This window comes from Mytilus galloprovincialis, chromosome 3 (genome assembly GCF_965363235.1).
Source record: "Mytilus galloprovincialis chromosome 3, xbMytGall1.hap1.1, whole genome shotgun sequence".
Taxonomy (NCBI): Eukaryota; Metazoa; Mollusca; class Bivalvia; order Mytilida; family Mytilidae; genus Mytilus; species Mytilus galloprovincialis.
In genome coordinates, this window is record NC_134840.1 from 30,681,561 (window position 1) to 30,706,719 (window position 25,159).

At 33.5% G+C, this 25,159-nt stretch overlaps 1 protein-coding gene across 4 annotated transcripts in view; it reads right to left on the reverse strand.

Moving 5' to 3' along the window:
• LOC143067683 (disks large homolog 1-like) overlaps positions 1–25,159 on the reverse strand; it is a 118,047-nt gene that overhangs the window by 62,371 nt on the left and 30,517 nt on the right. For 2 of the 4 annotated variants that reach the window (XM_076241136.1, XM_076241134.1), the window contains exons 5-8: positions 23,841–23,873; positions 17,860–17,895; positions 12,255–12,302; positions 11,320–11,444 (exon numbers count right to left, since the gene is read on the reverse strand). In XM_076241136.1, the coding sequence (XP_076097251.1) occupies positions 11,320–11,444; positions 12,255–12,302; positions 17,860–17,895; positions 23,841–23,873 (242 nt within the window). Of the gene's footprint in view, positions 1–11,319; positions 11,445–12,254; positions 12,303–14,454; positions 14,462–17,859; positions 17,896–23,840; positions 23,874–25,159 lie in introns of those variants that run through there. The other 2 variants (XM_076241137.1, XM_076241138.1) reach the window with 2 other exon arrangements.

Below are 25,159 nucleotides of genomic sequence, written 5' to 3' on the forward strand. Positions count from 1 at the left end.
GGAATATCCAAGTGCTATAATATAAGGAACTTCGGTGTGGAGTTAGAATAAATAATATAGGGCAATGTTAAAATTATACAGTCAATTGACTTTTAGAAGTAATAGGTATATAATGATTCCCTAATATTTAGATCAGCAGCTACTAACCAGTATGTTATAGCTACACAATATAGGTATATAATGATTCCCTAATATTTAGATCAGCAGCTACTAACCAGTATGTTATAGCTACACAATATACTTTTTTCACATCTTCAAAATAAATTAAAATATTAATAAAAAAATATTTTAGAAACATAAAATATTTTCTTTTATAATGTGTGCGAACAATTTTTTGAACCTCAAAATGACTGGAAGAAAAAAATTGTTAACAAATCAATAATGGCAGAGTGAGTGCAATATTTTTTTATCAAGCAAAACAGAAAGAATCAACAGGACAATAGATCTATTTCATGTTAAATAAGTACTGGAAAATCTGGATCATGTCAAGTATTGGTTTACTCATATTATATGATAGTTTACTCCTTTAATATGTAAATCCCAAGAGAACACAATTATGATTAAGACAATAACAGTACAACATTTTCTAATTGGATTAAATCAGATATGATTCATCCATGACAGCTGACATTTGTCTCATTACTCGGGAGATCTATTTTTATCTACATTTTTAATACCAAATGTTCACCACATCTCTCCCCAGAGTGGACATATTATTGAAGTTATTCATTTTCCCCCTGATTTCTATCAAAAAAAATACAAGAAATTAAGCCGTCATGATTAAATTAACAATATCAGTATCAACTTAAAGAGGCTAGCTAGCCTGATTATTTAAATATCAGTATCCACTTAAAGAGGCTAGCTATATAGCTAGCCTGATTATTTAAAACATGATGACATACTGTGAGCACAAAACTAGAGGCTCTAAAGAGCCTGTGTCGCTCACCTTGGTCTATGTGCATATTAAACAAAGGACACAAATGGATTCATGACAAAATTGTATTTTGGTGATGGTGATGTGTTTGAAGTTCTTACTTTACTGAACGATTTTGCTTCTTACAATTATATCTATCATGAACTTTGCCCATTAGTAACAGAGAACTATATTTGGTAAAAATTTACATAAATTTACCAAATTAATGAAAATTGTTAAAAATTGACTATAAAGGGCAATAACTCCTTAAGGTGTCAATTGACCATTTAGGTCATGTTGACTTATTTGTAGATCTTACTTTGCTGAACATTATTGCTGTTTACAGTTTATCGCTATCTATAATAGTATTCAAGATAAACAAAAACGGCAAAATTTCTTTAAAAATTACCAATTGGAGGGCAGCAACCCAACAACCAGTTGTCCAATTCATCTGAAAAATTCAGGGCAGATAGATATTGACTTGATTAACAATTTAACTTCTTGTCAGATTTGCTCTAGATGCTTTGGTTTCATAGTTATAAGCAAAAAACTGCATTTTACCCCTATGTTCTATTTTTAGCTGTGGCGGCCATCTTGGTTGAATGGCCAGGTCATCGGACACATTTTTCAAACTAGATACCCCAAAGATGATTGTGGCCTAGTAGTTTCAGTGGAGATTTTGTAAAAGATTACTTAGATTTATGAAAAATGGTTAAAGATTGACTATAAAGGGCAATAACTCCTAAAGGGGTCAACTGACCATTTTGGTCATGTTGACTTATTTGTAGATCTTACTTTGCTGAACATTATTGCTGTTTACAATTTATCTCTATCTATAATAATATTCAAGATAATAACCAAAAACAGCAAAATTTCCTCAAAATTACCAATTCAGGGGCAGCAACCCAACAACCGATTGACCGATTCATCTGAAAATTTCAGGGCAGATAGTTCTTGACCTGATAAACATTTTTATCCCATGTCAGATTTCCTCAAAATGCTTTGGTTTTTGAGTTATAAGCCAAAAACTGCATTTTACCCCTATGTTCTATTTTTAGCGGTGGTGGCCATCTTGGTTGGTTGACCAGGTCACGCCACACATTTTTTAAACTAGATACCCCAAAGATGATTGTGGCCAAGTTTGGATTAATTTGGCCAAGTAGTTTCAGAGGAGAAGATTTTGTAAAAGATTACTTTAATTTACGAAAAATGGTTAAAAATTGACTATAAAGGGCAATAACTCCTAAACGGGTCAACTGACCATTTTGGTCATGTTGACTTATTTGTAGATCTTACTTTGCTGAACATTATTGCTGTTTACAGTTTATCTCTATCTATAATAATATTCAAGATAATAACCAAAAACAGCAAAATTTCCTCAAAATTACCAATTCAGGGGCAGCAACCCAACAACCGATTGACCGATTCATCTGAAAATTTTAGAGCAGATAGATCTTGACCTGATAAACATTTTTATCCCATGTCAGATTTCCTCAAAATGCTTTGGTTTTTGAGTTATAAGCCAAAAACTGCATTTTACCCCTTTGTTCTATTTTTAGCCGTGGCGGCCATCTTGGTTGGTTGACCAGGCCACACCACACATTTTTTAAACTAGATACCCCAAAGATGATTGTGGCCAAGTTTGGATTAATTTGGCCAAGTAGTTTCAGAGAAGACATTTGTAAAAGATTACTTTAATTAACGAAAAATGGTTAAAAATTGACTATAAAGGGCAATAACTCCTAAACGGGTCAACTGACCATTTTGGTCATGTTGACTTATTTGTAGATCTTACTTTGCTGAACATTATTGCTGTTTACAGTTTATCTCTAACTATAATAATATTCAAGATAATAACCAAAAACAGCAAAATTTCTTCAAAATTACCAATTCAGGGGCAGCAACTCAACAACCGATTGACCGATTCATCTGAAAATTTCAGGGCAGATAGATCTTGACCTGATAAACATTTTTACCCCTGTCAGATTTGCTCTAAATGCTTTGGTTTTTGAGTTATAAGCCAAAAACTGCATTTTACCCCTATGTTCTATTTTTAGCCGTGGCGGCCATCTTGGTTGGTTGACCGGGTCACGCCACACATTTTTTAAACTAGATACCCCAATGATGATTGTGGCCAAGTTTGGTTTGATTTGGCCCAGTAGTTTCAGAGGAGAAGATTTTTGTAAAAGTTAACGACGACGGACGACGACGACGGACGACGACGGACGACGACGGACGACGGACGCCAAGTGATGAGAAAAGCTCACTTGGCCCTTCGGGCCAGGTGAGCTAAAAATGAAACCAGTTCCCTTGCTGAAGTCAAGGATGTTATTATCTTCCATCTTCCATGTAGACTGTTACTTTTCCATATGGAGGTGGAACTTTTCACAATATTCAATGAATACCTTATATTACAAGAGTGCACACGCTGAAATGTCTGGACTGTCTTACTTATCATTGAATTTATGTTGAAAGTTTGTAACATGAAGGTTTTACTTTAAGTAACACATAAACTTTAAATTATCAATGTTCTATGATGATGAGGTCAGGGTCAGATGAACCAGGCTAGACAGACATAGATATAAAAAGATGTGGTATGAGTGCCAATGAGACAACTCTCCATCCAATTCACAATTTATAAAAGTAAACCATTATGTGCACTATACACTTACAATCATTCCATACACCAAATATAGTTGACATGTTACTTATAGTATTTGATAAACTGACAAACTAAGGCTCACACTAGGACATTTTTATCGATTTAAACTAGTCTGGTTCACTTTAGATCGGTTTAAGGGCTAATGTGAACGCTTTTAATCAATCTTGATTTGGTCTAAACTAAAACACCAAAAGAGGATTTTTAGTTTGAATCAATCTAAAGAAAACTGATCTTACTTAAATGTGAACGCAGAGATCGGTTTAAACTAGTACGATTAAATAGAAAATAACGTATCCGCATGTATAGCGGCAAAACTATCTCAGAGGTTTGTTGTTTAGCCTATATTTCTCTGTTAAAAGACCTTTAAAACAAACTGAAAATATGTTGTCTTGGCCGTAGCATAGATTTGCGAAAAGTGTGTCTTCTTTTATGTTGATTTATTTTCTTTGCAGGAACCACAGTATTTCTGGCGTCGTGTTGTAACTTCGTTTCTCCAGAAAACTGCAATAACACCAGTACCAAAATTTTTTAACTTGTGATTCAAGAGAAATAATAACTTTCTCCAATTTTTTTTAAGTGTGTGTATCAGTATATCAACACTTGAATTTGATAAATCAGGTCTATTTATACCCCATGTTTACAGTTTTACGGGTAAAAAGGTTAGATCGATTGCGTTTTTAATTGTAGTGTGAACGCAGTGGTTCAGATTAAACTGATAGAGATCGTTATGATTAAAGATAATGTGAACGCTAACTGGTTTTATTTAGATCGATTCAAATTAGATCTATAAAAAAAAAATGCTAGTGTGAACGGGGTCTTACTAACATGACTAAAACTTATCATTGACCAATGAACAATAAAATGAGTAAACGGTCAGATAATACCTGACTGTCAGAGTCACACAGATATAGATATAAGAAGATGTGGTATGAGTGCCAATGAGACAACTCTCCTTTCAAGTCACAATTTATTAAAGTAAACCATTATAGATCAAAGTATGATCATTAACACAGAGCCTTAGGTTAAAATTATCCTGTGCACCAAACATAGCTGACCAGTTATATAAATTTGAAGCCTTAAGGATATCAAGATTCCACCTTCAAGCCCTAAGCAGAAAAATATGAAATAAATTTAGAGTTAAAATTGAATCTCTAACAAACAAACAAAAACCAATTTCATTTCTTTCTTTTTAAACTGTTGTGTCTTTCAGTGCATTTATACCAGAAACATTTATGAGCAATTCAAAAAAACATCTCTACACATGAAAAACATGTTGGAGAATAAGTTGTAGATATAAATAAACATAACTGCGTAGGTATAGAGCATGTTTAACCAATTAACAACTGCTGAAGTGATTACCACCTGTTCAAATATTAGGCAATAAAATATATGCAGGTTCCTTCTGAAGTAAATTTAACATTTATGCCTTATAAAACCATGACTGTGTGATATAAAATCTAGAAGTTAGCAAACAAACAAATAAAGACAAAATTTCAAAAATGACACAATAAAAAAATTAATGGGAAAATTCCATACTCCCTTTAAAAAAAAATTCTCAAAGAAACAATGTCTTAACTCTTCTATTTTATAACTTAAAAGCTTGCATGTTATAAGAACACATCAACACTAAAGATTGCTTGCTGCAACAATGCATATTCTTTTGTGAGCTATGATTATCTAACTAGTACTTCATCTTTTATGAAATAGTGCTATTGTCCTCTGTGCTATAAATATTATCAAATACAAGTTAAATCTTATTAGCATTTTTTTTGGTCCTGTTCTTCTAATTGGAAGATTCAGGCAACTATGGTCCTGTCAAATGACTGTGGTTGTCTTTATCTGTTAGTATGAATAAAAGTATATCTGGCAGTTTTGTCAATCAGACAAAAATTCTAGAGAACAACATATGGTCTTCAACTATAGTCAACTGTCTATACTAAAATACTATATGCCAACCTCTATCTGAAATGTAGATTATGTGTTGGTACATAATGATATTAGTGTTTTGGTGGACTGATGTCTTACTTATGTTGATCTATGCTTTAATTGCATTTATTCATACTTTCATAGATATTTTGAAATGGTTGTCTAAAAGGGTATTCTTGCTTCAAAAATTTCAAAACTGTATTGGCAATTTAGTAAAACTTTAGTGATCTAGAATTGAACTAAATTCTTTAAATCTGTGCTACCACTAATTTACAGATACCCAACATTGTCAGATTTCAGTTGGTTTTTTTTATAAACTTCTCCCAATCAAAATTAAATTTATGAGAGTGCCTATTTAGTGGGGCATCCCATTCTATGATCAGGACAATTTATTGTCCTATTCAATCACTCAATATTTGACATAGAATAGAAATAGTCCATCAATAATTACGAAACAAGCTGTTTTATCCAATAAAAACATGGGTAAACAGTCAGGTCTGCTTACATAAAAGGTTTATTTTCAGAAGTTAAAAAAACAAAAGCTAACATAGAAATAATTTAGCTGAAAGAGAAAAGATAATTTGATTAGATAACTGGCAGGGTTCTCAGATATTTATTGAACAATTACAATAAATTTCATCAATTTTATTGTGGTAATTGGCTTTGATCATACGAACTGCTTAATTTATATGTTTGATTTCTAATTTGAAGAACAGTGTAATACAGTAAAATCAGTTTATTTCAAGTGCAAATTTAAGTCTGTAAAAAAGGGAAATTACATTCTGGCAAAAAAAAAACAACTACCAGGTACTCTCAGGGGCGTAGCTAGAAAGAAATGATGTGCAAGCAACAACAGCGGAGCGGAGCGAGGCGAAAAAATTTTGGGACCCTTTTATGCAGAAAAATGTTTTTTTTTTCAGTTTTCGGTCATAGGACTAGTACTGTTAAAAGAGCTATAGTACTTAAAAAAAAATTATAAATGTAAAACTATTAATAAATCTTCTGAATAGAGTAATACACAAGTGAAACTGCGAGCTACTGCTCACTGATGATACCCCCGCGGCAAGTGGATAATATTAATAGTGTAAAAATATGGAAGTGTTCGGTAAACAGGAAGTTGTCGAGTGATGAATCTGAAAACGCATCACACGGTATAGCTGACTTATATAAATCCTGAAACCAAATTTCAGAAATCCTTGTATTGTAGTTCCTGAGAAAAATGTGACGAAAATTTTCAACTTGGCTATCATGTGTAAAATCATACAAGTGTTCGGTAAACAGGAAGTTGTCGAGTGATGAATCTGAAAACGCATCACACGGTATAGCTGACTTATATAAATCCTGAAACCAAATTTCAGAAATCCTTGTATTGTAGTTCCTGAGAAAAATGTGACGAAAATTTTCAACTTGGCTATCATGTGTAAAATCATACAAGTGTTCGGTAAACAGGAAGTTGTCGAGTGATGAATCTGAAAACGCATCACACGGTATAGCTGACTTATATAAATCCTGAAACCAAATTTCAGAAATCCTTGTATTGTAGTTCCTGAGAAAAATGTGACGAAAATTTTCAACTTGGCTATCATGTGTAAAATCAGACAAGTGTTCGGTAAACAGGAAGTTGTCAAGTGATGAATCTGAAAACGCATCACACGGTATGGCTGACATATATAAATGTTGATACCAAATTACAGAAAGGGTGGATGTGTAGTTCCTGAGAAAAATGTGACGAAAGTTTCATGGGACGGACTGACTGACGGACTGACGGACGGATGGACTGACAGACAGAGGTAAAACAGTATACCCCCCCTTTTTTAAAGCGGGGGTATAATAAACAACACATATTTGTGATACAGAATTTACTCAAAATTGTCCAAAATCTGCTCTTCAGGTCTAGGCAGAAACAAACTTCTGTATTACTTTAATTGTCAATATTCACACTGAAATCCAGATGAATATACAGTAATGCTAGTAACTGTGGTTCATTGTTGATCGTACATTTGTTTTCAACATACTTAGTACACTGATAGATCTCCATGGTAGCACTCGGGAGATGTTATGAACCAGTGTACGTGTTCAGCATCAAGCGACCTCGCAATCGAATTCGTCAAAATCACATGCCAGGTCAGTTTCGTATGTCTCAGATAATGTTGAGATTTTTTCATTTGTTATATTTCTTACAACACGATGGAGCAGATACAGCGCAAAAGTGCGATTTTCTGATAATACTAGACGCGACTCCACTCTCCAGTTCCCTTATCATATCATATGGTCTATGAACGCAAAAAATAATGAGACTTTCCAATACTGTTTTGGCGTGTTTGCAGGGTGATTGGCTCTGGTAGTCTGTCGACCACATCGCCTCGGCATATTTTCAACGATATCGAGGGGTTCTGATAATTCTAATGTCGATTGGTACATCTCATTCCAAACTAATGAACCGTGCACTGTAATATGTTCTCCAAAAACTACATGTCTTAGACTGATTATTACAAATTCAAATCTAGTAAAAGATACAAGTTACTGTCCGATTTTGCCATAATCTCCAATGAAACTTTTATTTTGAAACCAAATGCCGTTATTTAATGATATTTCATCAATTAAACAAGAGGCTGTCACAACGACAGCAAACCGGATTTATTAACATTAATTTGTGTCCTGGCAATATCACAAGAACCATTACTGATGAATGGTGAAAGTGAAAATCGTCAATATCAAATTTGACCTCCATTTTGTCATCAGTATCAACATATTAAAATTTGAAAAGCTTAGATTGAATGGTTCATGAGTAAATGCAACAACCTGAATGGAAACGCCATTTTACGATCTTTCAAGAACCATAACTCCTGAACGGTAAAAGTCAAAATCGTCATTATTGAACTTGACCTCTATTTTGTCATCAGTAACAACATATTAAAATTTCAAAAGCTTTGGTTGAATGGTTCATGAGAAAATGCACGGACACGACGGGAAAAACCATTTTTCAATCTTTCAAGAACCATAACTCCTGAACGGTAAAAGTCAAAATCGTCATTATTGAACTTGACCTCCATTTTGTCATCAGTAACAGCATATTAAAATTTCGGAAGCTTTGGAAGAACAGTTCATGCATAAATGCACGGACACGACTGGAAACTCCATTTTTCAATCTTTCAAGAACCATAACTCCTGAACGATAAAAGTCAAATTCGTCATTATTGAACTTGACCTCCATTCTTTCATTAGTAACAACATATTAAAATTTGGGAAGCTTTGGTAGAACAGTTCATGCGTAAATGCACGGACAACTGCATTTTTCAATCTTTCAAGAACCATAACTCCTGAACGGTAAAAGTCAAAATCGCCATTATTGAACTTGACTTTCGTATAGTTGTCAGGAATAACATATTAAAATTTTAAAAGCTTTGGTTGAACGGTTCATGAGTTAATGCACGGACAACATTTGATTGCCGCCCGCCCGCCCGGCCGCCCGACCGCCCGGCCGCCCGCCGTACATCCCCAAATCAATAACCGACATTTTTGTCACAAAAATCCGGTTAAAAAGTGACAACATAGGTGTTTCCTTTAACATTCAATCTATAAATTTTAATTTTGCCATTTTTTTTTTTTTTGCATGCCAAATCGATGTGCACGCAACTGCGTGTTAGCGTATAGGCAGCTACGCGCCTGACTCTTTACATACAAATTTATAGGTTATAGCTCTTGTCATTTCTTTGCCATCAAAATTATTTCACAAGTAGAAAGAATTAAAGCAGATCTCATAAATAGATTCCTTAAGTACCCCTACCTTTCTCAAAGTTGTTACTAATATAGATATAGATAGTCAATGTTTCACAATTGGAAACTAGAGGCTCTCAAGAGCCTGTATCGCTCACCTGATTCTACTTGGGTTTTTGAAATCATATAAAAAAATATAAAATTTGGCTAAAAGTGACAACACAACCTCATTTATAAGGAAAGGAACATGTTTAATTTCATTCAAAAGTCCCCCACTGGCGGCCATCTTGGATGACGGATCGGCTACAAAGTAACAACACTTGGTCAGCACCTCATAAGGAACATTCATGCCATGTTTGGTTTTATTCCATTCAGTGGTTCTCTAAAAGAAGTCATTTGTATGCATTTCCCATAGGGTCCTATGTTAAACTAAGTCCCCTGCTGGCGGCCATCTTGGATGATGGATCGGCTACAAAGTAACAACACTTGGTCAGCACCTCATAAGGAACATTCATGCAATGTTTGGTTTTATTCCATTCTGTGGTTCTCTAAAAGAAGTCATTTGTATGCATTTCCCATAGGGTCCTATGTTAAATTAAGTCCCCGGCTGGCGGCCATCTTGGATGATGGATCAGCAACAAAGTAACAACACTTGGTCAGCACCTCATAAGGAACATTCATGCCATGTTTGGTTTCATTCCATTCAGTGGTTCTCTAAAAGAAGTCATTTGTATGCATTTCCCATAGGGTCCTATGTTAAACTAAGTCCCCCGCTGGCGGCCATTTTGGATGATGGATCGGCTACAAAATAACAACACTTGGTCAGCACCCCATAAGGAACATTCATGCTATGTTTGGTTTTATTCCATTCAGTGGTTCTCTAAAAGAAGTCATTTGTATGCATTTCCCATAGGGTCATATGTTAAACTAAGTCCCCTGCTGGCGGCCATCTTTGATGATGGATCGGCTACAAAGTAACAACACTTGGTCAGCACCACATAAGGAACATTCATGCCATGTTTGGTTTCATTCCATTCAGTGGTTCACTAGAAGAAGTCATTTGTATGCATTTCCAATAGGGTCCTATGTTAAACTAAGTCCCCGCTGGTGGCCATCTTGGATAATGGATCGGCTACAAAGTAACAACACTTGGTCAGCAATCCATAAGGAACATTCATGCTATGTTTGGTTTCATTCCATTTAGTGGTTCTCTAGAAGAAGTCATTTGTATGCATTTCCCATAGGGTCCTATGTTAAACTAAGTCCCCCGCTGGCGGCCATCTTGGATGATGGATCGGCTACAAAGTAACAACACTTGGTCAGCACCCCATAAGGATAATTCATGCTATGTTTGGTTTTATTCCATTCAGTGGTTCTCTAAAAGAAGTCATTTGTATGCATTTCCCATAGGGTCCTATGTTAAACTAAATCCCCGGCTGGCGGCCATCTTGGATGATGGATCGGCAACAAAGTAACAACACTTGGTCAGCACCTCATAAGGAACATTCATGCCATGTTTGGTTTCATTCCATTCAATGGTTCTCTAAAAGAAGTCATTTGTATGCATTTCCCATAGCGTCCTATGATAAACTAAGTCCCCGGCTGGCGGCCATCTTGGATGATGGATCAGCTACAAAGTAACAACACTTGGTCAGCACCTCATAAGGAACATTCATGCCATGTTTGGTTCCATTCCATTCAGTGGTTCTCTAGAAGAAGTTCAAAATGTAAATTGTTAACGACGACGACGACGGACGACGACGGACGACGACAGACGACGGACGCCAAGTGGTGAGAAAAGCTCACTTGGCCCTTCGGGCCAGGTGAGCTAAAAAATGTAGAAAATCACAAAACTTAAAAAACTGTAAAATAATTCTTTTTGACTGACAATGTAAAACAGAGATTAAACAAAAACAGAGATAGTTCTTTTAATAGTAGACAATAGGCCCCAGGTTTTGACATCCTTTACTAATCCAAAAGCTGTTCAGTTGCAATTTATTTTATAACAAGCAACCAAATAGCCACAATCTATGACAAGCCTTCTTACTTTACACTGACATAGGCAATAGAATTTTCATATTGTAAATTATCAAAAACTTACTTAAGTCTTCCATCAGCAGCTGCAGCACCACCTGGTATAATCTTGGTGATAAATATGCTGGGATCATCCCCAATGTGTGGGTTGTCTGCCCCTCCAGCAATGCTAAATCCAAGACCAGTATTTCCCTGTTAAAATGGTTATATTTTCTCACAAGTGCTAATTAAACATTTAAAAGTAGACAATAAGGAGTTCAGATGCACCCTGTATACAGTTGATGTATAAGATATCCTTAATGATACAAACCCCTAACCCAGTTAGTAGTTAAATTTTGGCTTGGTAGCTCACAGCTTAATTTTGTAGCCAAGAAAAGCATCAATTTTAGTAGTCCACACCAAATTTTAGGGGTCATTGGTGAATGGGTCCTTTGATTATTTCAATCCCCGATCAGACAAAAACACAATAGAAGGGGCACAAGATGGTAAAGATTCTCAGAAGGTTTAATAAATCCTAATAAAGGATTAATGCAGAGTTGTTGATTCAAAATTAATCTCTTCTAAAGCAATAACAAAGTCTGTGATTTGCATAGGGAAACCCCAATTAAACATATAGTCTTAGATGGGTAGTAGTCAAATGAACAAAGACTTACAATGTATCAAATATCATTCAGTAATTATATTTTTTTCTTTTCTGAAGCAATACATCAGAACCATTTCAATAGATTATTGTTCAGACACTCATTGATTTTAAGAACTTTTACTTTAACTCTGATATCATATATTATAAACATGATAAATCACAGTTGTTATTTTTATCCCATGTAAGCATTTCACCTTTATTTCTTCCAATTGGTTATTCTTTTCTAAATTCTCTAAGGGTTGTTTAAACTGGTTAATTTGTATGTGATTTACATGAGATTTGAACAAATATTTGAGCAATTCAAAAAAATTAAAATAAGGAGAGAATTGTTTACAGATAATATAGTATTTACGACTTACCCTTTCCAATGGTATCTCTTCATATTCCCAATCTCCTTCACCATTCATCTGTAAACATATATATATATATATAAATGTATAAAGTTCAAGAGTATTTGGATGCATTTACATGTTATAATGGACAGAATATCTTTCTAGGCATAAGTTACTTTAAATTCAGTTCCTTATAAAAGGAAGACCAAAGGCCTTAATATCAGAAATGTTCAAGCTGTCTCTGATTTGCAGCTTTGAATCTATGTTCTTTCATAAAACATTGCAGTTTTGACTAACAATGTTTTTCATCAGATATACAGACATGAAATTCTAAAAAAAAATATGCAAAATTACAAAAGACATTTTGGCTTGTAAGTGCTTAGAAATGATAAAGAGCACAACTGACACTTAAAAAAGAATTTCACTAGTAATTGTGTTTTGTCTTTATAAGTCCACTGGCAAGAAACACATTTCTGATGGCCTTTTTGAAGCATAAAAATGTGATTAACAGCAGTGTCTCACAATCTTTTATGCATTGGAAATGTTAAGAATCAAATGTGTGTTGTCAAACTAAGTCAGCCTCTATTTGTAATTGCAAATATCAGAAAGCAGGATGTAGATGTCTATCAGATCCAAAAAGCATTTACACATTACAACTCATCACTGTCAAGCTGCTGCTAAGATACAAAGTCATTCAATTCTGTAAGATTGGAGGAGTGTGTGACAAAAATATTAAGATCATTCAATAAATTGTTAAAATTAAAAGGAGCATATTCGTTGAATGGAGGAGAGGTACAGATGGAAGAAAGGAAATACTAGCAAAAGAAACTCATATGGAGGGGTATACAAAAATATGACTGGTAATTTCCAAAAGAATCTTAAATAAGAGGCCTCTTAAAGCCTCTATTATTATCTTTGTTAAATTGTTACAGTATAAGAATAATGATCTTAGAAGATGATTCTACAACTTTCTAAAATACTGCATAGATATATAAGGAGGTTTATATCTCATTGATAAAATTGAGAATGGAAATGGGGAATGTGCCAAAGAGACAACAACCCGACCATAGAAAAAAACAACAGCAGAAGGTCACCAACAGGTCTTCAATGTAGCGAGAAATTCCCGCACCCGGAGGCGTCCTTCAACTGGCCCCTAAACAAATATATACTAGTTCAGTGATAATGAACGCCATACTAATTTCCAAATTGTACACAAGAAACTAAAATTAAAATAATACAAGACTAACAAAGGCCAGAGGCTCCTGACTTGGGACAGGCGCAAAAATGCGGCGGGGTTAAACATGTTTGTGAGATCTCAACCCTCCCCCTATACCTCTAGCCAATGTAGAAAAGTAAACGCATAACAATATGCACATTAAAATTCAGTTCAAGAGAATGTCCTCTTGAGCCTATATTAACCATTTTTTGAAATTAATAATGTTAGACCATACCAAAGGGACAATTTCAAATCCTAAGTTACAGTTCTTCTATAAAAACATCCAAAACAAAACAGTGATCAACTTGCTTGCTATGTTTGATTGGTTGTTTGCAAACAATAGGTAGGTGGAGGTTTTGTCTGTTTTTATATATACTGGGATTTGATTGGACAATAAGAATTGACATGAAATTAATTAGTGTTTATTGTCCAATCATATTCCAGTAAATAGTAAACAGATTGAAATAGACTACCTACCTGTTGTTTACAAACATCCAAACAAATATAGCAAGTTAATCAACTGCTTGTTTTGTATGCTTTAATAGAAGAACTGTAAAGAAAGACATCATTTAAAGAAAAGACAAGTAACAGTCCTTAAAGCACTTTACAGAATCAAAGAGAAGATTGCTCTGAGGGATATGATTGCCATTGTTTTCATTGACACATTTATACATGTAGCTGGATAAAATTATTTTCAAAACTAAGGCCGTGTTCACACCAAATTCCATGTACAGTAAACTTGTTTACAATTAGTTTAATGAACTGGACATTGGTTTCACATTAAATTTGTTCACATCTATACACCTTGTTTAATTACCTGTACATAAGATTTGTTCACATTTGTAAACTCTATGTCATTTAAATGTTCATTTCGTAGAATCGAATGAAACATTTTCGGACAACTTTTCTAGCAGTAAGGGAACGACCATTTGACTCTAAATAGGGGGAATGGAAATATTCCGAACCCCAATTAGATAAAGAAAACAATTCTGGTTCTACAGATGATAAAAAATATTCTGAATCAAGAGTTTCCCCATACATTAAAGTGTTAAATGTTGAAGAAAAAAAAATTGATTACCAGCATCGAAAAAAAACAAAAAAAAACGGAATAAAACATTTGCGCGGCAAAATTCTGACTCAAATAAATAAACAAAATAACCCCCCCCCCCCTTTTTTTGAAGTTAAGTGGTTGCTTCTTTATGAAAGCCATTTTGATGATTTGCAGTAGTTTAAAGATACTAAAGATGTCTCGATTAAGCATTAGAAAACGTAGGCTGCAACAGCGTGCTTACAGACGAAGAAGAAGGATTGATATATTAGGGATCACTATATTTCTGTCTTTTCTGTTTGTTCAAATGGTATTTCTTCTCCAAGAAGTATTTGGCAAAGGGAGTGGGTAATGTTTTTTTTTTCTTTTTAAGTGTAATTTCACGGATCCGAGATACTAGACAAACAATACATTTACCTCACACTTTTTAAGTAATTTTGTGAGTGAATCATTGTTTGAGTAAAGACCAGTGGCAAATATTTCTGTGTAAGTTAAGTCAATTCGGAAAGACTTTAATTTTCAAATGAATTATGTGTTCAGCAATGATGCTGCTTTGGGTCTTGATAAGGGCTGAATAAAGCTACGTTAAGTTTTATTTCTAAACAAAACAAATAAATATATCAAGTTGAGACAAATATTTCTGTAAAGAACTTCATAAATAATTGCTATAAATATCAATTTTATTAAAAAATTGTTTCTTTCTTAAATATGCACGGTGAAACTATGTTTTAAATGCCTAGTTTTGTGTACACTTAATCTACACAAGGCCTACATCGAGTATCGACTGCATGTAGACAAAACATGATTTACACTACATGTAAACATTGAGTTTTATCAATGGGAACGTAATTTTGTTTAGTTTACGTGTGAGTTGCACTTACACAACACCGAGTTTAGGTCAATGTGAACACGGCCTAATTCAACTGCACATGTAAAATGTAATTTACGTAATCTCAATAGTTACAAAATAGCTAATCCCGGTTAAAAGTGTATGAACAATGTACTTAGGCCTATTGTGTTTTATTTTTGAACTATCAATTCTAAGTTTACTTTCCACAGCAGTCACTGAGACTCAGAGTGAGAGAAGTATTTCACTTCGTATCTTATCACCTTTTTTCCTAGGTTAATTCTAGGAGAAACACCACATTCCTAACTCTTTAAATATCTAATTTCCTTTGGCAATTGGGTCAGTGATCATGACTCCTTTCCGTACACATTCCTCGGTTTAAATTGCGATCGGTTTTTAATATGATATGACGTTTATCGACAGAAAGGGTTATTTTTCTTAATGTGTTGTTTTGATTCAACACTCATGGAAGTGACTTCTGGAAGGGAGACAACTCGAAACGATAATATGGAAGACTCCATTTCGCCTGAAGGGGTGTTGAAAGTAAACCTTTACGATGTGAACTACATTTATTTTAATTTAAATGATGCATATGATTTAAAATTATGCAACAACAATAACCCTCAATAGCAAACATAAATAGAAAGGATCCCATAAGTTATAAATTAATCAATCGAGTGGGGAATCCAGAGCAACCATTTAACCTAGTACCCATTGAAGTCAAGAAAACTATACGCATGCGGATAATTACCTAAACAAACCCTGTAGTAAGAACGTATATTAAACCTAAATGGTTCTCTACTTCTTATGGAAGTGCATCAAATATCAGTTAAATAACGGTGACATATAAGTAAAACTCCACTTCAGTTCTTATATGACAGAAATAGATTCACCGGAATTCAGAGAACTCTTGCATTTTTATCACAACTGGGGGATTCCCTCCGACATGTTTCTAAATTTATAAAAAAACACTAAATATAAATACTGCTTGATTCTGATTTTCCGTGTTGTTAAAAACACGCATATAAGTCAAGGGAAATATCAAACATGAAGATTATGAAAAACATTATAGGAAAGTTGTTTAAGTTCAATCCCTTTGTTTGTTTTTACCTTTTAAACCAAGACAATCATAAGAATCTGAGATGGTCCTTAATGTTTAGAATAAAACGGGCATTGTCCTGAGCCACTGTTTTAAGTCTACAGATTGCTTGAAAGCAATCGTATCCCAAAAACTAAAAATCAAGCAACCTGAACCACCATCAGATCTGTTTTCAAGAAAATTTAACCATGAATTCCATGTTCCCATTCCATATAAGAATCAAGTTACTGTTGTCTGCTCTATGGTTGGGTTGTTGTCGCTTTGACACATTCCCCATTTCCATTCTCAATTTTACTTAATAAGGCAGCTCATTCTTCACAATACTAAATCATCATTGTGGATTCAGAACTGATGCATAATGATACCAAACAAACAAATCACATTAGAATTGTATTTTGATTTCAGATGTTCGTTTTTTACTCATCATTTATTTACTTTCAAAATTAAAATGACTGAAATGAAACATTATGTAATGACAATAATGTGAGGAAAAAACCCACATGAAAGTTATTTCCTAGATAGCATGCTAAATGTATTGGATGGTATTGATCTTGACTTAGGTAATGGATTTGTCAGGTGGCAAAACAAAATATTTCTGTTTGTTTGAGAATCTTTTTCTCTTGATCATTCCAAAAATAAACCGTGTAACAACTCTTAACAATAAACCATGTTCTAAAGATCTCAGAAATCTTTCAAAATATAAATATATATAGATATATGTGTGTTTTCAGCATACATGAGTTATATAAAAGGTTGAATAATTATTTTCATACCTTTCAATAGAGCATAACACTACATTGTGTTTATTTGTAACTGTTAGAACATGATGTCTGCATCAAACAACAGTCCTAGTTCTAAATATAAGTACATTAAGTACCACTATTACACAAAGTATGTACTTTATTGATACATTTGTAGTTACTAAATAATAACTTATATCTACCATTCATATTGTAGAGCATAAGAAACTTGTGTACCCTCTCAATATTCTCAAAACATAGTTGATATAAAAATTAGCTTTAGTACCGGTAAACATCAATTTGACAGATCAGAAAACTATGTGTAGAAACTGAGAGATAGGTTTTTAGTCAGAATTTAACTTTTCAATGCAAGCAATAATTTCCTCAAAGGCATGAAGATTCACCCACCATGCATGTAGGTAAAACTATTCATTCTTGGAAAGGATCATCCATAAGAAGACTGCTAGAGCATATAAAGGACTGAAATGACAGATCAATACTTTTGTCATTTATACATATCTGTGTATCAGACAACTGAGATATATGGTTGTTGATAAATATTCAGATGAAGTCAATGAAGATATGTTGACATGCAAGCTTTTATCTTAAATTTTTAGACAAGATATAATGTCAATTAATTTTACCAAAAAAGTATAGATTGGTAATAAAGGTCACAACCTACTTTTGCCAGGCGGCATATTCCTTTAATAAGCTGCAACTGCAAGTAAAATCAGATGGTCCTATCTCATGTACATCATAAAACGGAATTTGACGAGAGAGATAAGTACCACCCAAAAGATAAATGCTGCATTAATAAAATTAATGACAAGTATTTGGTAGGTGCTGAATAAGAAAAAAAATGTAAACATTCCCGAACATCTTCCAAAAAGATAAAAGCACAAAACTTCAAGTGTTATTCAATGTACATGGCATGTTTAATCAAAATTTTCAGTTTCAAAACCACTTTTTCAAGCTTTTTAAATATTACATGTGTAAAATTTCAAAAAAAATTTAACTTTTCATTTCTTAAATATATTTTTTTAAAAAGCTCCTTCTACTTAAGATAGATAAACATCTAAGACAAAGGCAATAATTGACAAGACTTTACCCTTCAGTTATACGTATTTCTTCTCCATCTGATATAACCTCCATTCTAGTAAGACAGCTATAAACAACATGGCAGTAATAATCAACAAACAAACCCTACTAGTACTGGCAGTGTTATACTCAAATTACCTCTCAGAAAATCTCATCATTTATATTAACCAAATGTCAAAATAAAAATTGAAAGGGAAATTCAATATTATTGCTAGGATATCATAGACAAAGATATTGACTAAACATCAGTAGTTCGGTAACTAAATGGTATTAACAGGAGAATATAGATCAAGGGTTTTCAATTACTGCACTGACTTACTTTCATCTTACATGTAATGTTAATGTTTGAAAGTAAGATTGTATAAACCTTCATATTAAATATACAGTAACTCGGTGATTCAGGGATTTTTAAAAAAAATATTGACTTGAATACAATGACTCCTAAAGTTACATTAAAATACATTAGTTTTCAGTCTTTGAATATTCGATTTTTTATCAACATGTTGGGATGAGTTGACTTTATGGCAAAATACTTTTTTTTCAAGGTAAGGCTGATGCTGATATTTACAAATATTTACAATGCGGGGGGGGGGGCCCAAATATTACGGCAAAACCCAGACCACCGTTATTTGGCACCAATGGCGCTCCATACATTTGGAGGTCATCGTAATGCCATTTAATTTGAAATGTATGCATTTTTCCTCAACCTTACACAATGGATTGTCATGTTTCTCACTTTTAATGTTTATTTTGAGCTCAAATACAAAATTCCATTGCAGTCTGAAACACGACGTTATGAGGCCTGAAACTTTGTCAAGTAGTGTAAACCAGGAGGCATATAACTACGGAATTTTTTTATTATCGAAATACACCTAGGCCACGACTACTTCCGGTTGCAGGTCTAGTTAAAGTACAAAATCGGAAAAAATCAGAAAATTTTGTAATTTTGGTGCAAATGACCTTCTTTTGACTAATGTACTAAGATCAGTTTAACTAAAACCTAACAACTGTTGTGATATATGTGATCAATTGGGTCCACTCTACATGAAAAATTCAGTTGGATGCATCTATTAGCAACCCTCAGACTTCTAGGTCATGAAAAAAAATCAAAATAGACGCTATTTGCAAACAAGGACCAACTTTGGGGAAAAAATTAACCAAATTGACTTTTTTCTTTTCTTTAATTTTGGTTCAATGGTATGTTAAAGAGTTAAATGGGACATTTCACTGAACTGGTATACTTAATTGTTAAGGCCCTAGCTGAAGCTAACCTGTGGGTGTGGGAAGTTCTCATGTTTTGGGGTTTTCTGTTCTTTGGTCAAGTTATTGTCTCTTTGACACATTCCCTATACTTTTTATCCATAAGAAAAAGTAATAGCTTGCTATGAAGACAGGGCTGAGTATTTGAATAAACAGTTTTAATCATCCCCAATGTGGAGCAATATTATTATAATTTTCCCCAATAACTGTTTCCAATTTCATGGAAATTTTAACATTTTGAAAATTGCTAAGAAAAAGAAAATCATGTGTGGTCCTTAACAACTCATCACTGGTGTACTGCTTACTGCATAACGTCATTTTGTTCAGTAGTATTGGTGTAATATACATGTGACAAACATTTGTTTGTAAAGGAAATATTTCTTGGACAACCAGTCTGACTGACAGACAGATGCAATATAACCTCCCTTCCTAGAACAGGGAAGTAACATTAAGATATGATAACAACTAAAAGTCCTATAACCCTGGCAAAAATTGAAAAGCATAATGGGGATATAGAGTGGTAGACTACATAATATGACAAACACTTTTATTTAATGGAAACTTACAGGAATATGGGCTCAGTGCAGTATTTTTCAAAATGTCATAATACTTCATAAAGCCAAAAATGGTCAAAGTTCTATAACTCTAGAAAAACATATTAGTCAAACATTTCAAAATTACTCAGTATACTGTATAGTATGGTTCATTTGACTTTGCTGACAAACAATCATAAAAAAAATCCTACCAAGACGGAAAGCTATCAAAGAATTTGTTTGTTGCATAATTGTTTTTCCTTTGAGAATCATTCATGAAATTCAGGTTCATTTAAACTGTCTAAGTATATAATTTACAAATAACATTTAGAATTTACAAAGAACTAGCCAGGAATTCAGACTATACCAAAAATATATTATATAATGCACTTTAAAAAATGGTCTAGATGGCAATATAAAAAATACTCTATCGACCATTGTATTTTCTGTATTGTATCAACATCCTTGTTAAATAACGTTGTCATCAACGTTTTTTCATGTTTTTTTACGGTTTGAAATGGAATTTAGAATTAAATTATAAGAAATGACTGTAATATTTTTTCTGTCTATTCGAAATAACATAAAACATGTGGTGCACACTGTTGAATAACCTGCTACGCGCGTTATTCAGTATGCACCAAATTTTGTATGTTATTTCTTCATAGACAGAACAAGAATGTGTCCATAGTACACGGATGCCCCACTCCCACTATCATTTTCTATGTTCAGTGGACCGTGAAATTGGGGTCAAAACTTTAATTTGGAATTAAAATTAGAAAGATCATATCATAGGGAACATGTGTACTAAGTTTCAAGTTGATGTAACTTTAACTTCATCAAAAACTACCTTGACCAAAAACTTTAACCTGAACTTTGCACTATCATTTTCTATGTTCAGTGGACCATGAAATTCGGGTCAAAACTATAATTTGGCATTAAAATTAGAAAGATCATATCATGGGGAACATGTGTATTACGTTTCAAGTTGATTGGACTTCAGCTTCATCAAAAACTACCTCGACCAAAAACTTTAACCGGACGGACGAACAGAGGCACAGACGGACGGACGGACGAACGGAGGCACAGACAAGAAAACATAATGCCCCTCTACTATCGTAGGTGGGGCATAAAAAATATTACAGTCATTCCTTAAATAATTTAATTTTGGATGTGACGCATCTTCTGATTGGCTGACATCGTTTTGTTAATCATACCATAGACACAATTTTGTCATGTGACCATGACGTTATCAACGTTTTTTCATGATTTATGCCAGGTTAAATTAAATTATAAGAAATAACTGTAATATTTTTTCAGTCTATTCGAAAAACATAAAAATGTGGTGCACACTGTAAATAACCTGCTACGCGCGTTATTCAGTGTGTATCACATTTTTCATGTTATTTCTTCATAGACAGAAAAAATATTCCAATTCATTCCTGAAATATCTCTTCACATATCTTTTTGAATCAAAATACTTGATATAAATATAAATGTGTAGAGGTATACCTCAATTAACAAAACAACCCCTACTATGCAACAAAAAACAAACAAAAAAGTCTTCCAGAGATAAAAGTGTTTTCTTGAGAAGTGCATATGTGAATATTTACTTGTGAATGTTAGTAAACCTGGTCTTATTTTGAGTTAACTCCCTTGGAACAGTATCACTTCTTGCATAATCCATTTGTCAAATTTTCAACCAGATAGTTGTAATTCTAATATTTCAAGATAGTCTTTTTTCAATTAAAAGGACTAGTGCAGTCTTTTTTCAATTAAAAGGACTAGTGCAAAATGAAATTGTATTTTTCACTTTGCAAAATTGTGAATGAATAATGACCAAATCTCTAATATTTGAAAATAAATAGAGATCATGGCCTGATATTATTAATTTTCAAATGTTGATCAGTATAAGCATTTAAAATTATCCACTACCAAAAATATGATAACATCAAACGTTGAAACCTATTGTTTCCCAGAGAGTATGCTTGAGATGCATTCTGTTCTTAACTAAAATTGACCATTCAGGCATGGTCGGTCTAGAAGGGTTCCTGTCCCTCTAGTAGCAATTCTTGTGTTACTGATTACAGGTAAAAATTTGTTGACAAGAAGCATTTTAAGACCTCATAATCAAGAAATAATAAGAGAAGATGGTGGCTATGCCAAGTGGAACATATGGTCAAGTTGTCAACTGTGATACAGATAATTCAAGTATGATGGTGTTTATAAAACTTTCAAAGGGAGGACTTCAACTTCAACCAATAGAAATGGAACTCTTGGTTCAAGAGCTTCCTTGTCAGCAAAAATCTTTTATCCAGGAAAAAATGTTATGAATCACAAGTCAGTGAATATGGTATTAACTATCATATATACTCTATAAGCTGGGAATTCTGGAATATTACAACACAGAGATGGAAAGTTCACCTTCCACCAAATCAAGAAGTTTGAAGCCCTAATACAAATAAAGTTCCAAATTTTAATACTGATATATGACTTTCTCATGTCTCATAAACAAAGGTAGAAAAGCCTTAGTATTTCAAACAAGAGTGCACACGCTGAAATGTCTCGCCTTCTATACTAATCATTGATATTATGTTGATAGTCCTAAGTATAAAGCTAAGCTTTATTACAACTGTCACATAAACTTAACATTAACCAAGATAGCTAAACAAAGACCAATGAACCTTGAAAAAGAGGTCCAGGTCAGATGAACCATGCCAGGCAGACAGGTACAGCTAACAATGCTTCTATACAACATATATAGTTGACACATTACTTATAGTTTAAGAAAAATAGACCAAAACACAAAAACTTAACACTGTGCAATGAACCGTGAAAATGAGGTCACGGTTAAATCAAACCTGCTCGACTGACATAAAGATCATAAAATATTTCCATACACCAAATATAGTTGACCTATGGCATATAGCATTAGATAAAAAGACCAAAACTCAAAAACTTAACTTTGACCACTGAACCATGAAAATGAGGTCAAGGTCACATGACATCTGCCCGCTAGACATGTACACTTAACAATCATTCCATACAACAAATATAGTAGACCTATTGCATATGGTATGAGAAAAACAGACCAAAACACAAAAATTTAACTATAACCACTGAACCATGAAAATGAGGTCAAGGTCAGATGACACCTGCCAGTTGGACATGTACACCTTACAGTCCTTCCATACACCGAATATACTAGCCCTATTGCTTATAGTATCTGAGATATGGAATTGACCACCAAAACTTAACCTTATTCACTGATCCATGAAATGAGGTCGAGGTCAAGTGAAAACTGTCTGACAGACACGAGGACCTTGCAAGGTACGCACATATCAAATATAGTCATCCTATTACTTATAATAAGAGAGAATTCAACATTACAAAAAATTTGAACTTTTTTTTCAAGTGGTCACTGAACCATGAAAATGAGGTCAAGGACATTGGACATGTAACTGACGGAAACTTCGTAACATGAAGCATCTATATACAAAGTAAGAAGCATCCAGGTCTTCCACCTTCTAAAATATAAAGCTTTTAAGAAGTGAGCTAACGCCGCCGCCGGATCACTATCCCTATGTCGAGCTTTCTGCAACAAAAGTTGCAGGCTCGACAAAAATCAAAGTTGTGTAAACAGTTAGTTTATAAATATGACCATATCAATGATAATTCATGTCAGCACAGAAGTGACGTTCTTATTCTAGGGGCCAAAAACATTTGCCTTGTAACATAACAACTTTAAGTGTAACATATAATCTATAAAACTTACATATTCTGAATCACCAGCATCTGAACCTTGAGGCTGAAAGAAAAAGAGAAAATTGTTATAAATGACATTAGATTTTTTTTTTCATATTAAAAACCATTATTCTCACTAAAAATATTTGATGAATCTTTCTTTTTATACACAATATTTCAATAAAAAAATTTTTTTTAACTCAAATAAATGCTTTTGTGATACTTATTCTTAAATGTGGACACTGACATATATCTCGCCTACCGACAGAAAATTCTTCAAACAATATTCTATTGGACAGCAACATTACTTATTAGTCATGTTAATTCAAAGTTCCTGGAACATGACCAGGGGCATGGCCTCAAAACTGAGATAAACCGAGAGCGATGCAACTTTATAGAAAATACCATTGATCTATCCCATATATTTCCTATCAAACAAACTTGAGTAGATACATTGAAAATTGCTTATGACCTAGTGAGTGCTGGTCTCAAAATAGTTGTCAAACAATTTTTATGCAGATAGTAATGCAAATTTACAGAAAATAACTTTGATCTATCACATGTAGTTCCTATCAACTGACCAGCAAAAAACAATAGTTGATAATTGTCAGAGATGCCACCAGAAAAACAACACCTGCCTCACCTTCAGCAACAGATGAGACCGAAATCAAACACTTCCCTTTCCCTCTCTGAATGTATGAGTAACTTATCCTGTATCCTGTCCATCTAAATATCTAACTAACTTATAAATATTTGCAATTTTTTCAAAAGCATTTTTGGAATTGGATCATTTTCACACATACTATAGATTTAAAAGAAAATTTGACACACAGATTAGAGATAGCCACTTTTTATACCCCATTCCTGGTGTTTGGGCGTTTTTAACATTTAAAATTGGTCAAAATACAGTTATTTATGCTGACCAAGAGCAAACATTAACGTAATGGTTGTGAAATTTTTTTAGCCAAAATAACAATTACCTCAACATTTCCTGACACAGTTAAACATGCATAAATAATATCATTCTAAATATCAATTACGCTTCAAAAGCATATGGAAAATATCATGAAAAAAATCAAAATTTAGTTGCACATCAAATTAAATTATGAGACAACATAAAAGAAAAATGTTCAAAATTGAAAAAAAAAGAAATTTTAAGCATGCTCTTACCTGAACAAAAGTAATAAAAAGGCAAATGTAGAAAAAAGAAGTTTACAAAGTTTACATTAATGAAAACATTGTAAGGATGGACTTGGTTATTTCCCATCATAAAGAGCTTGTACATGATGCATCAAAACTGAAATTTGATATTTCTGTGTAACTTTCATAAAACTGAATACAGACAAGAAG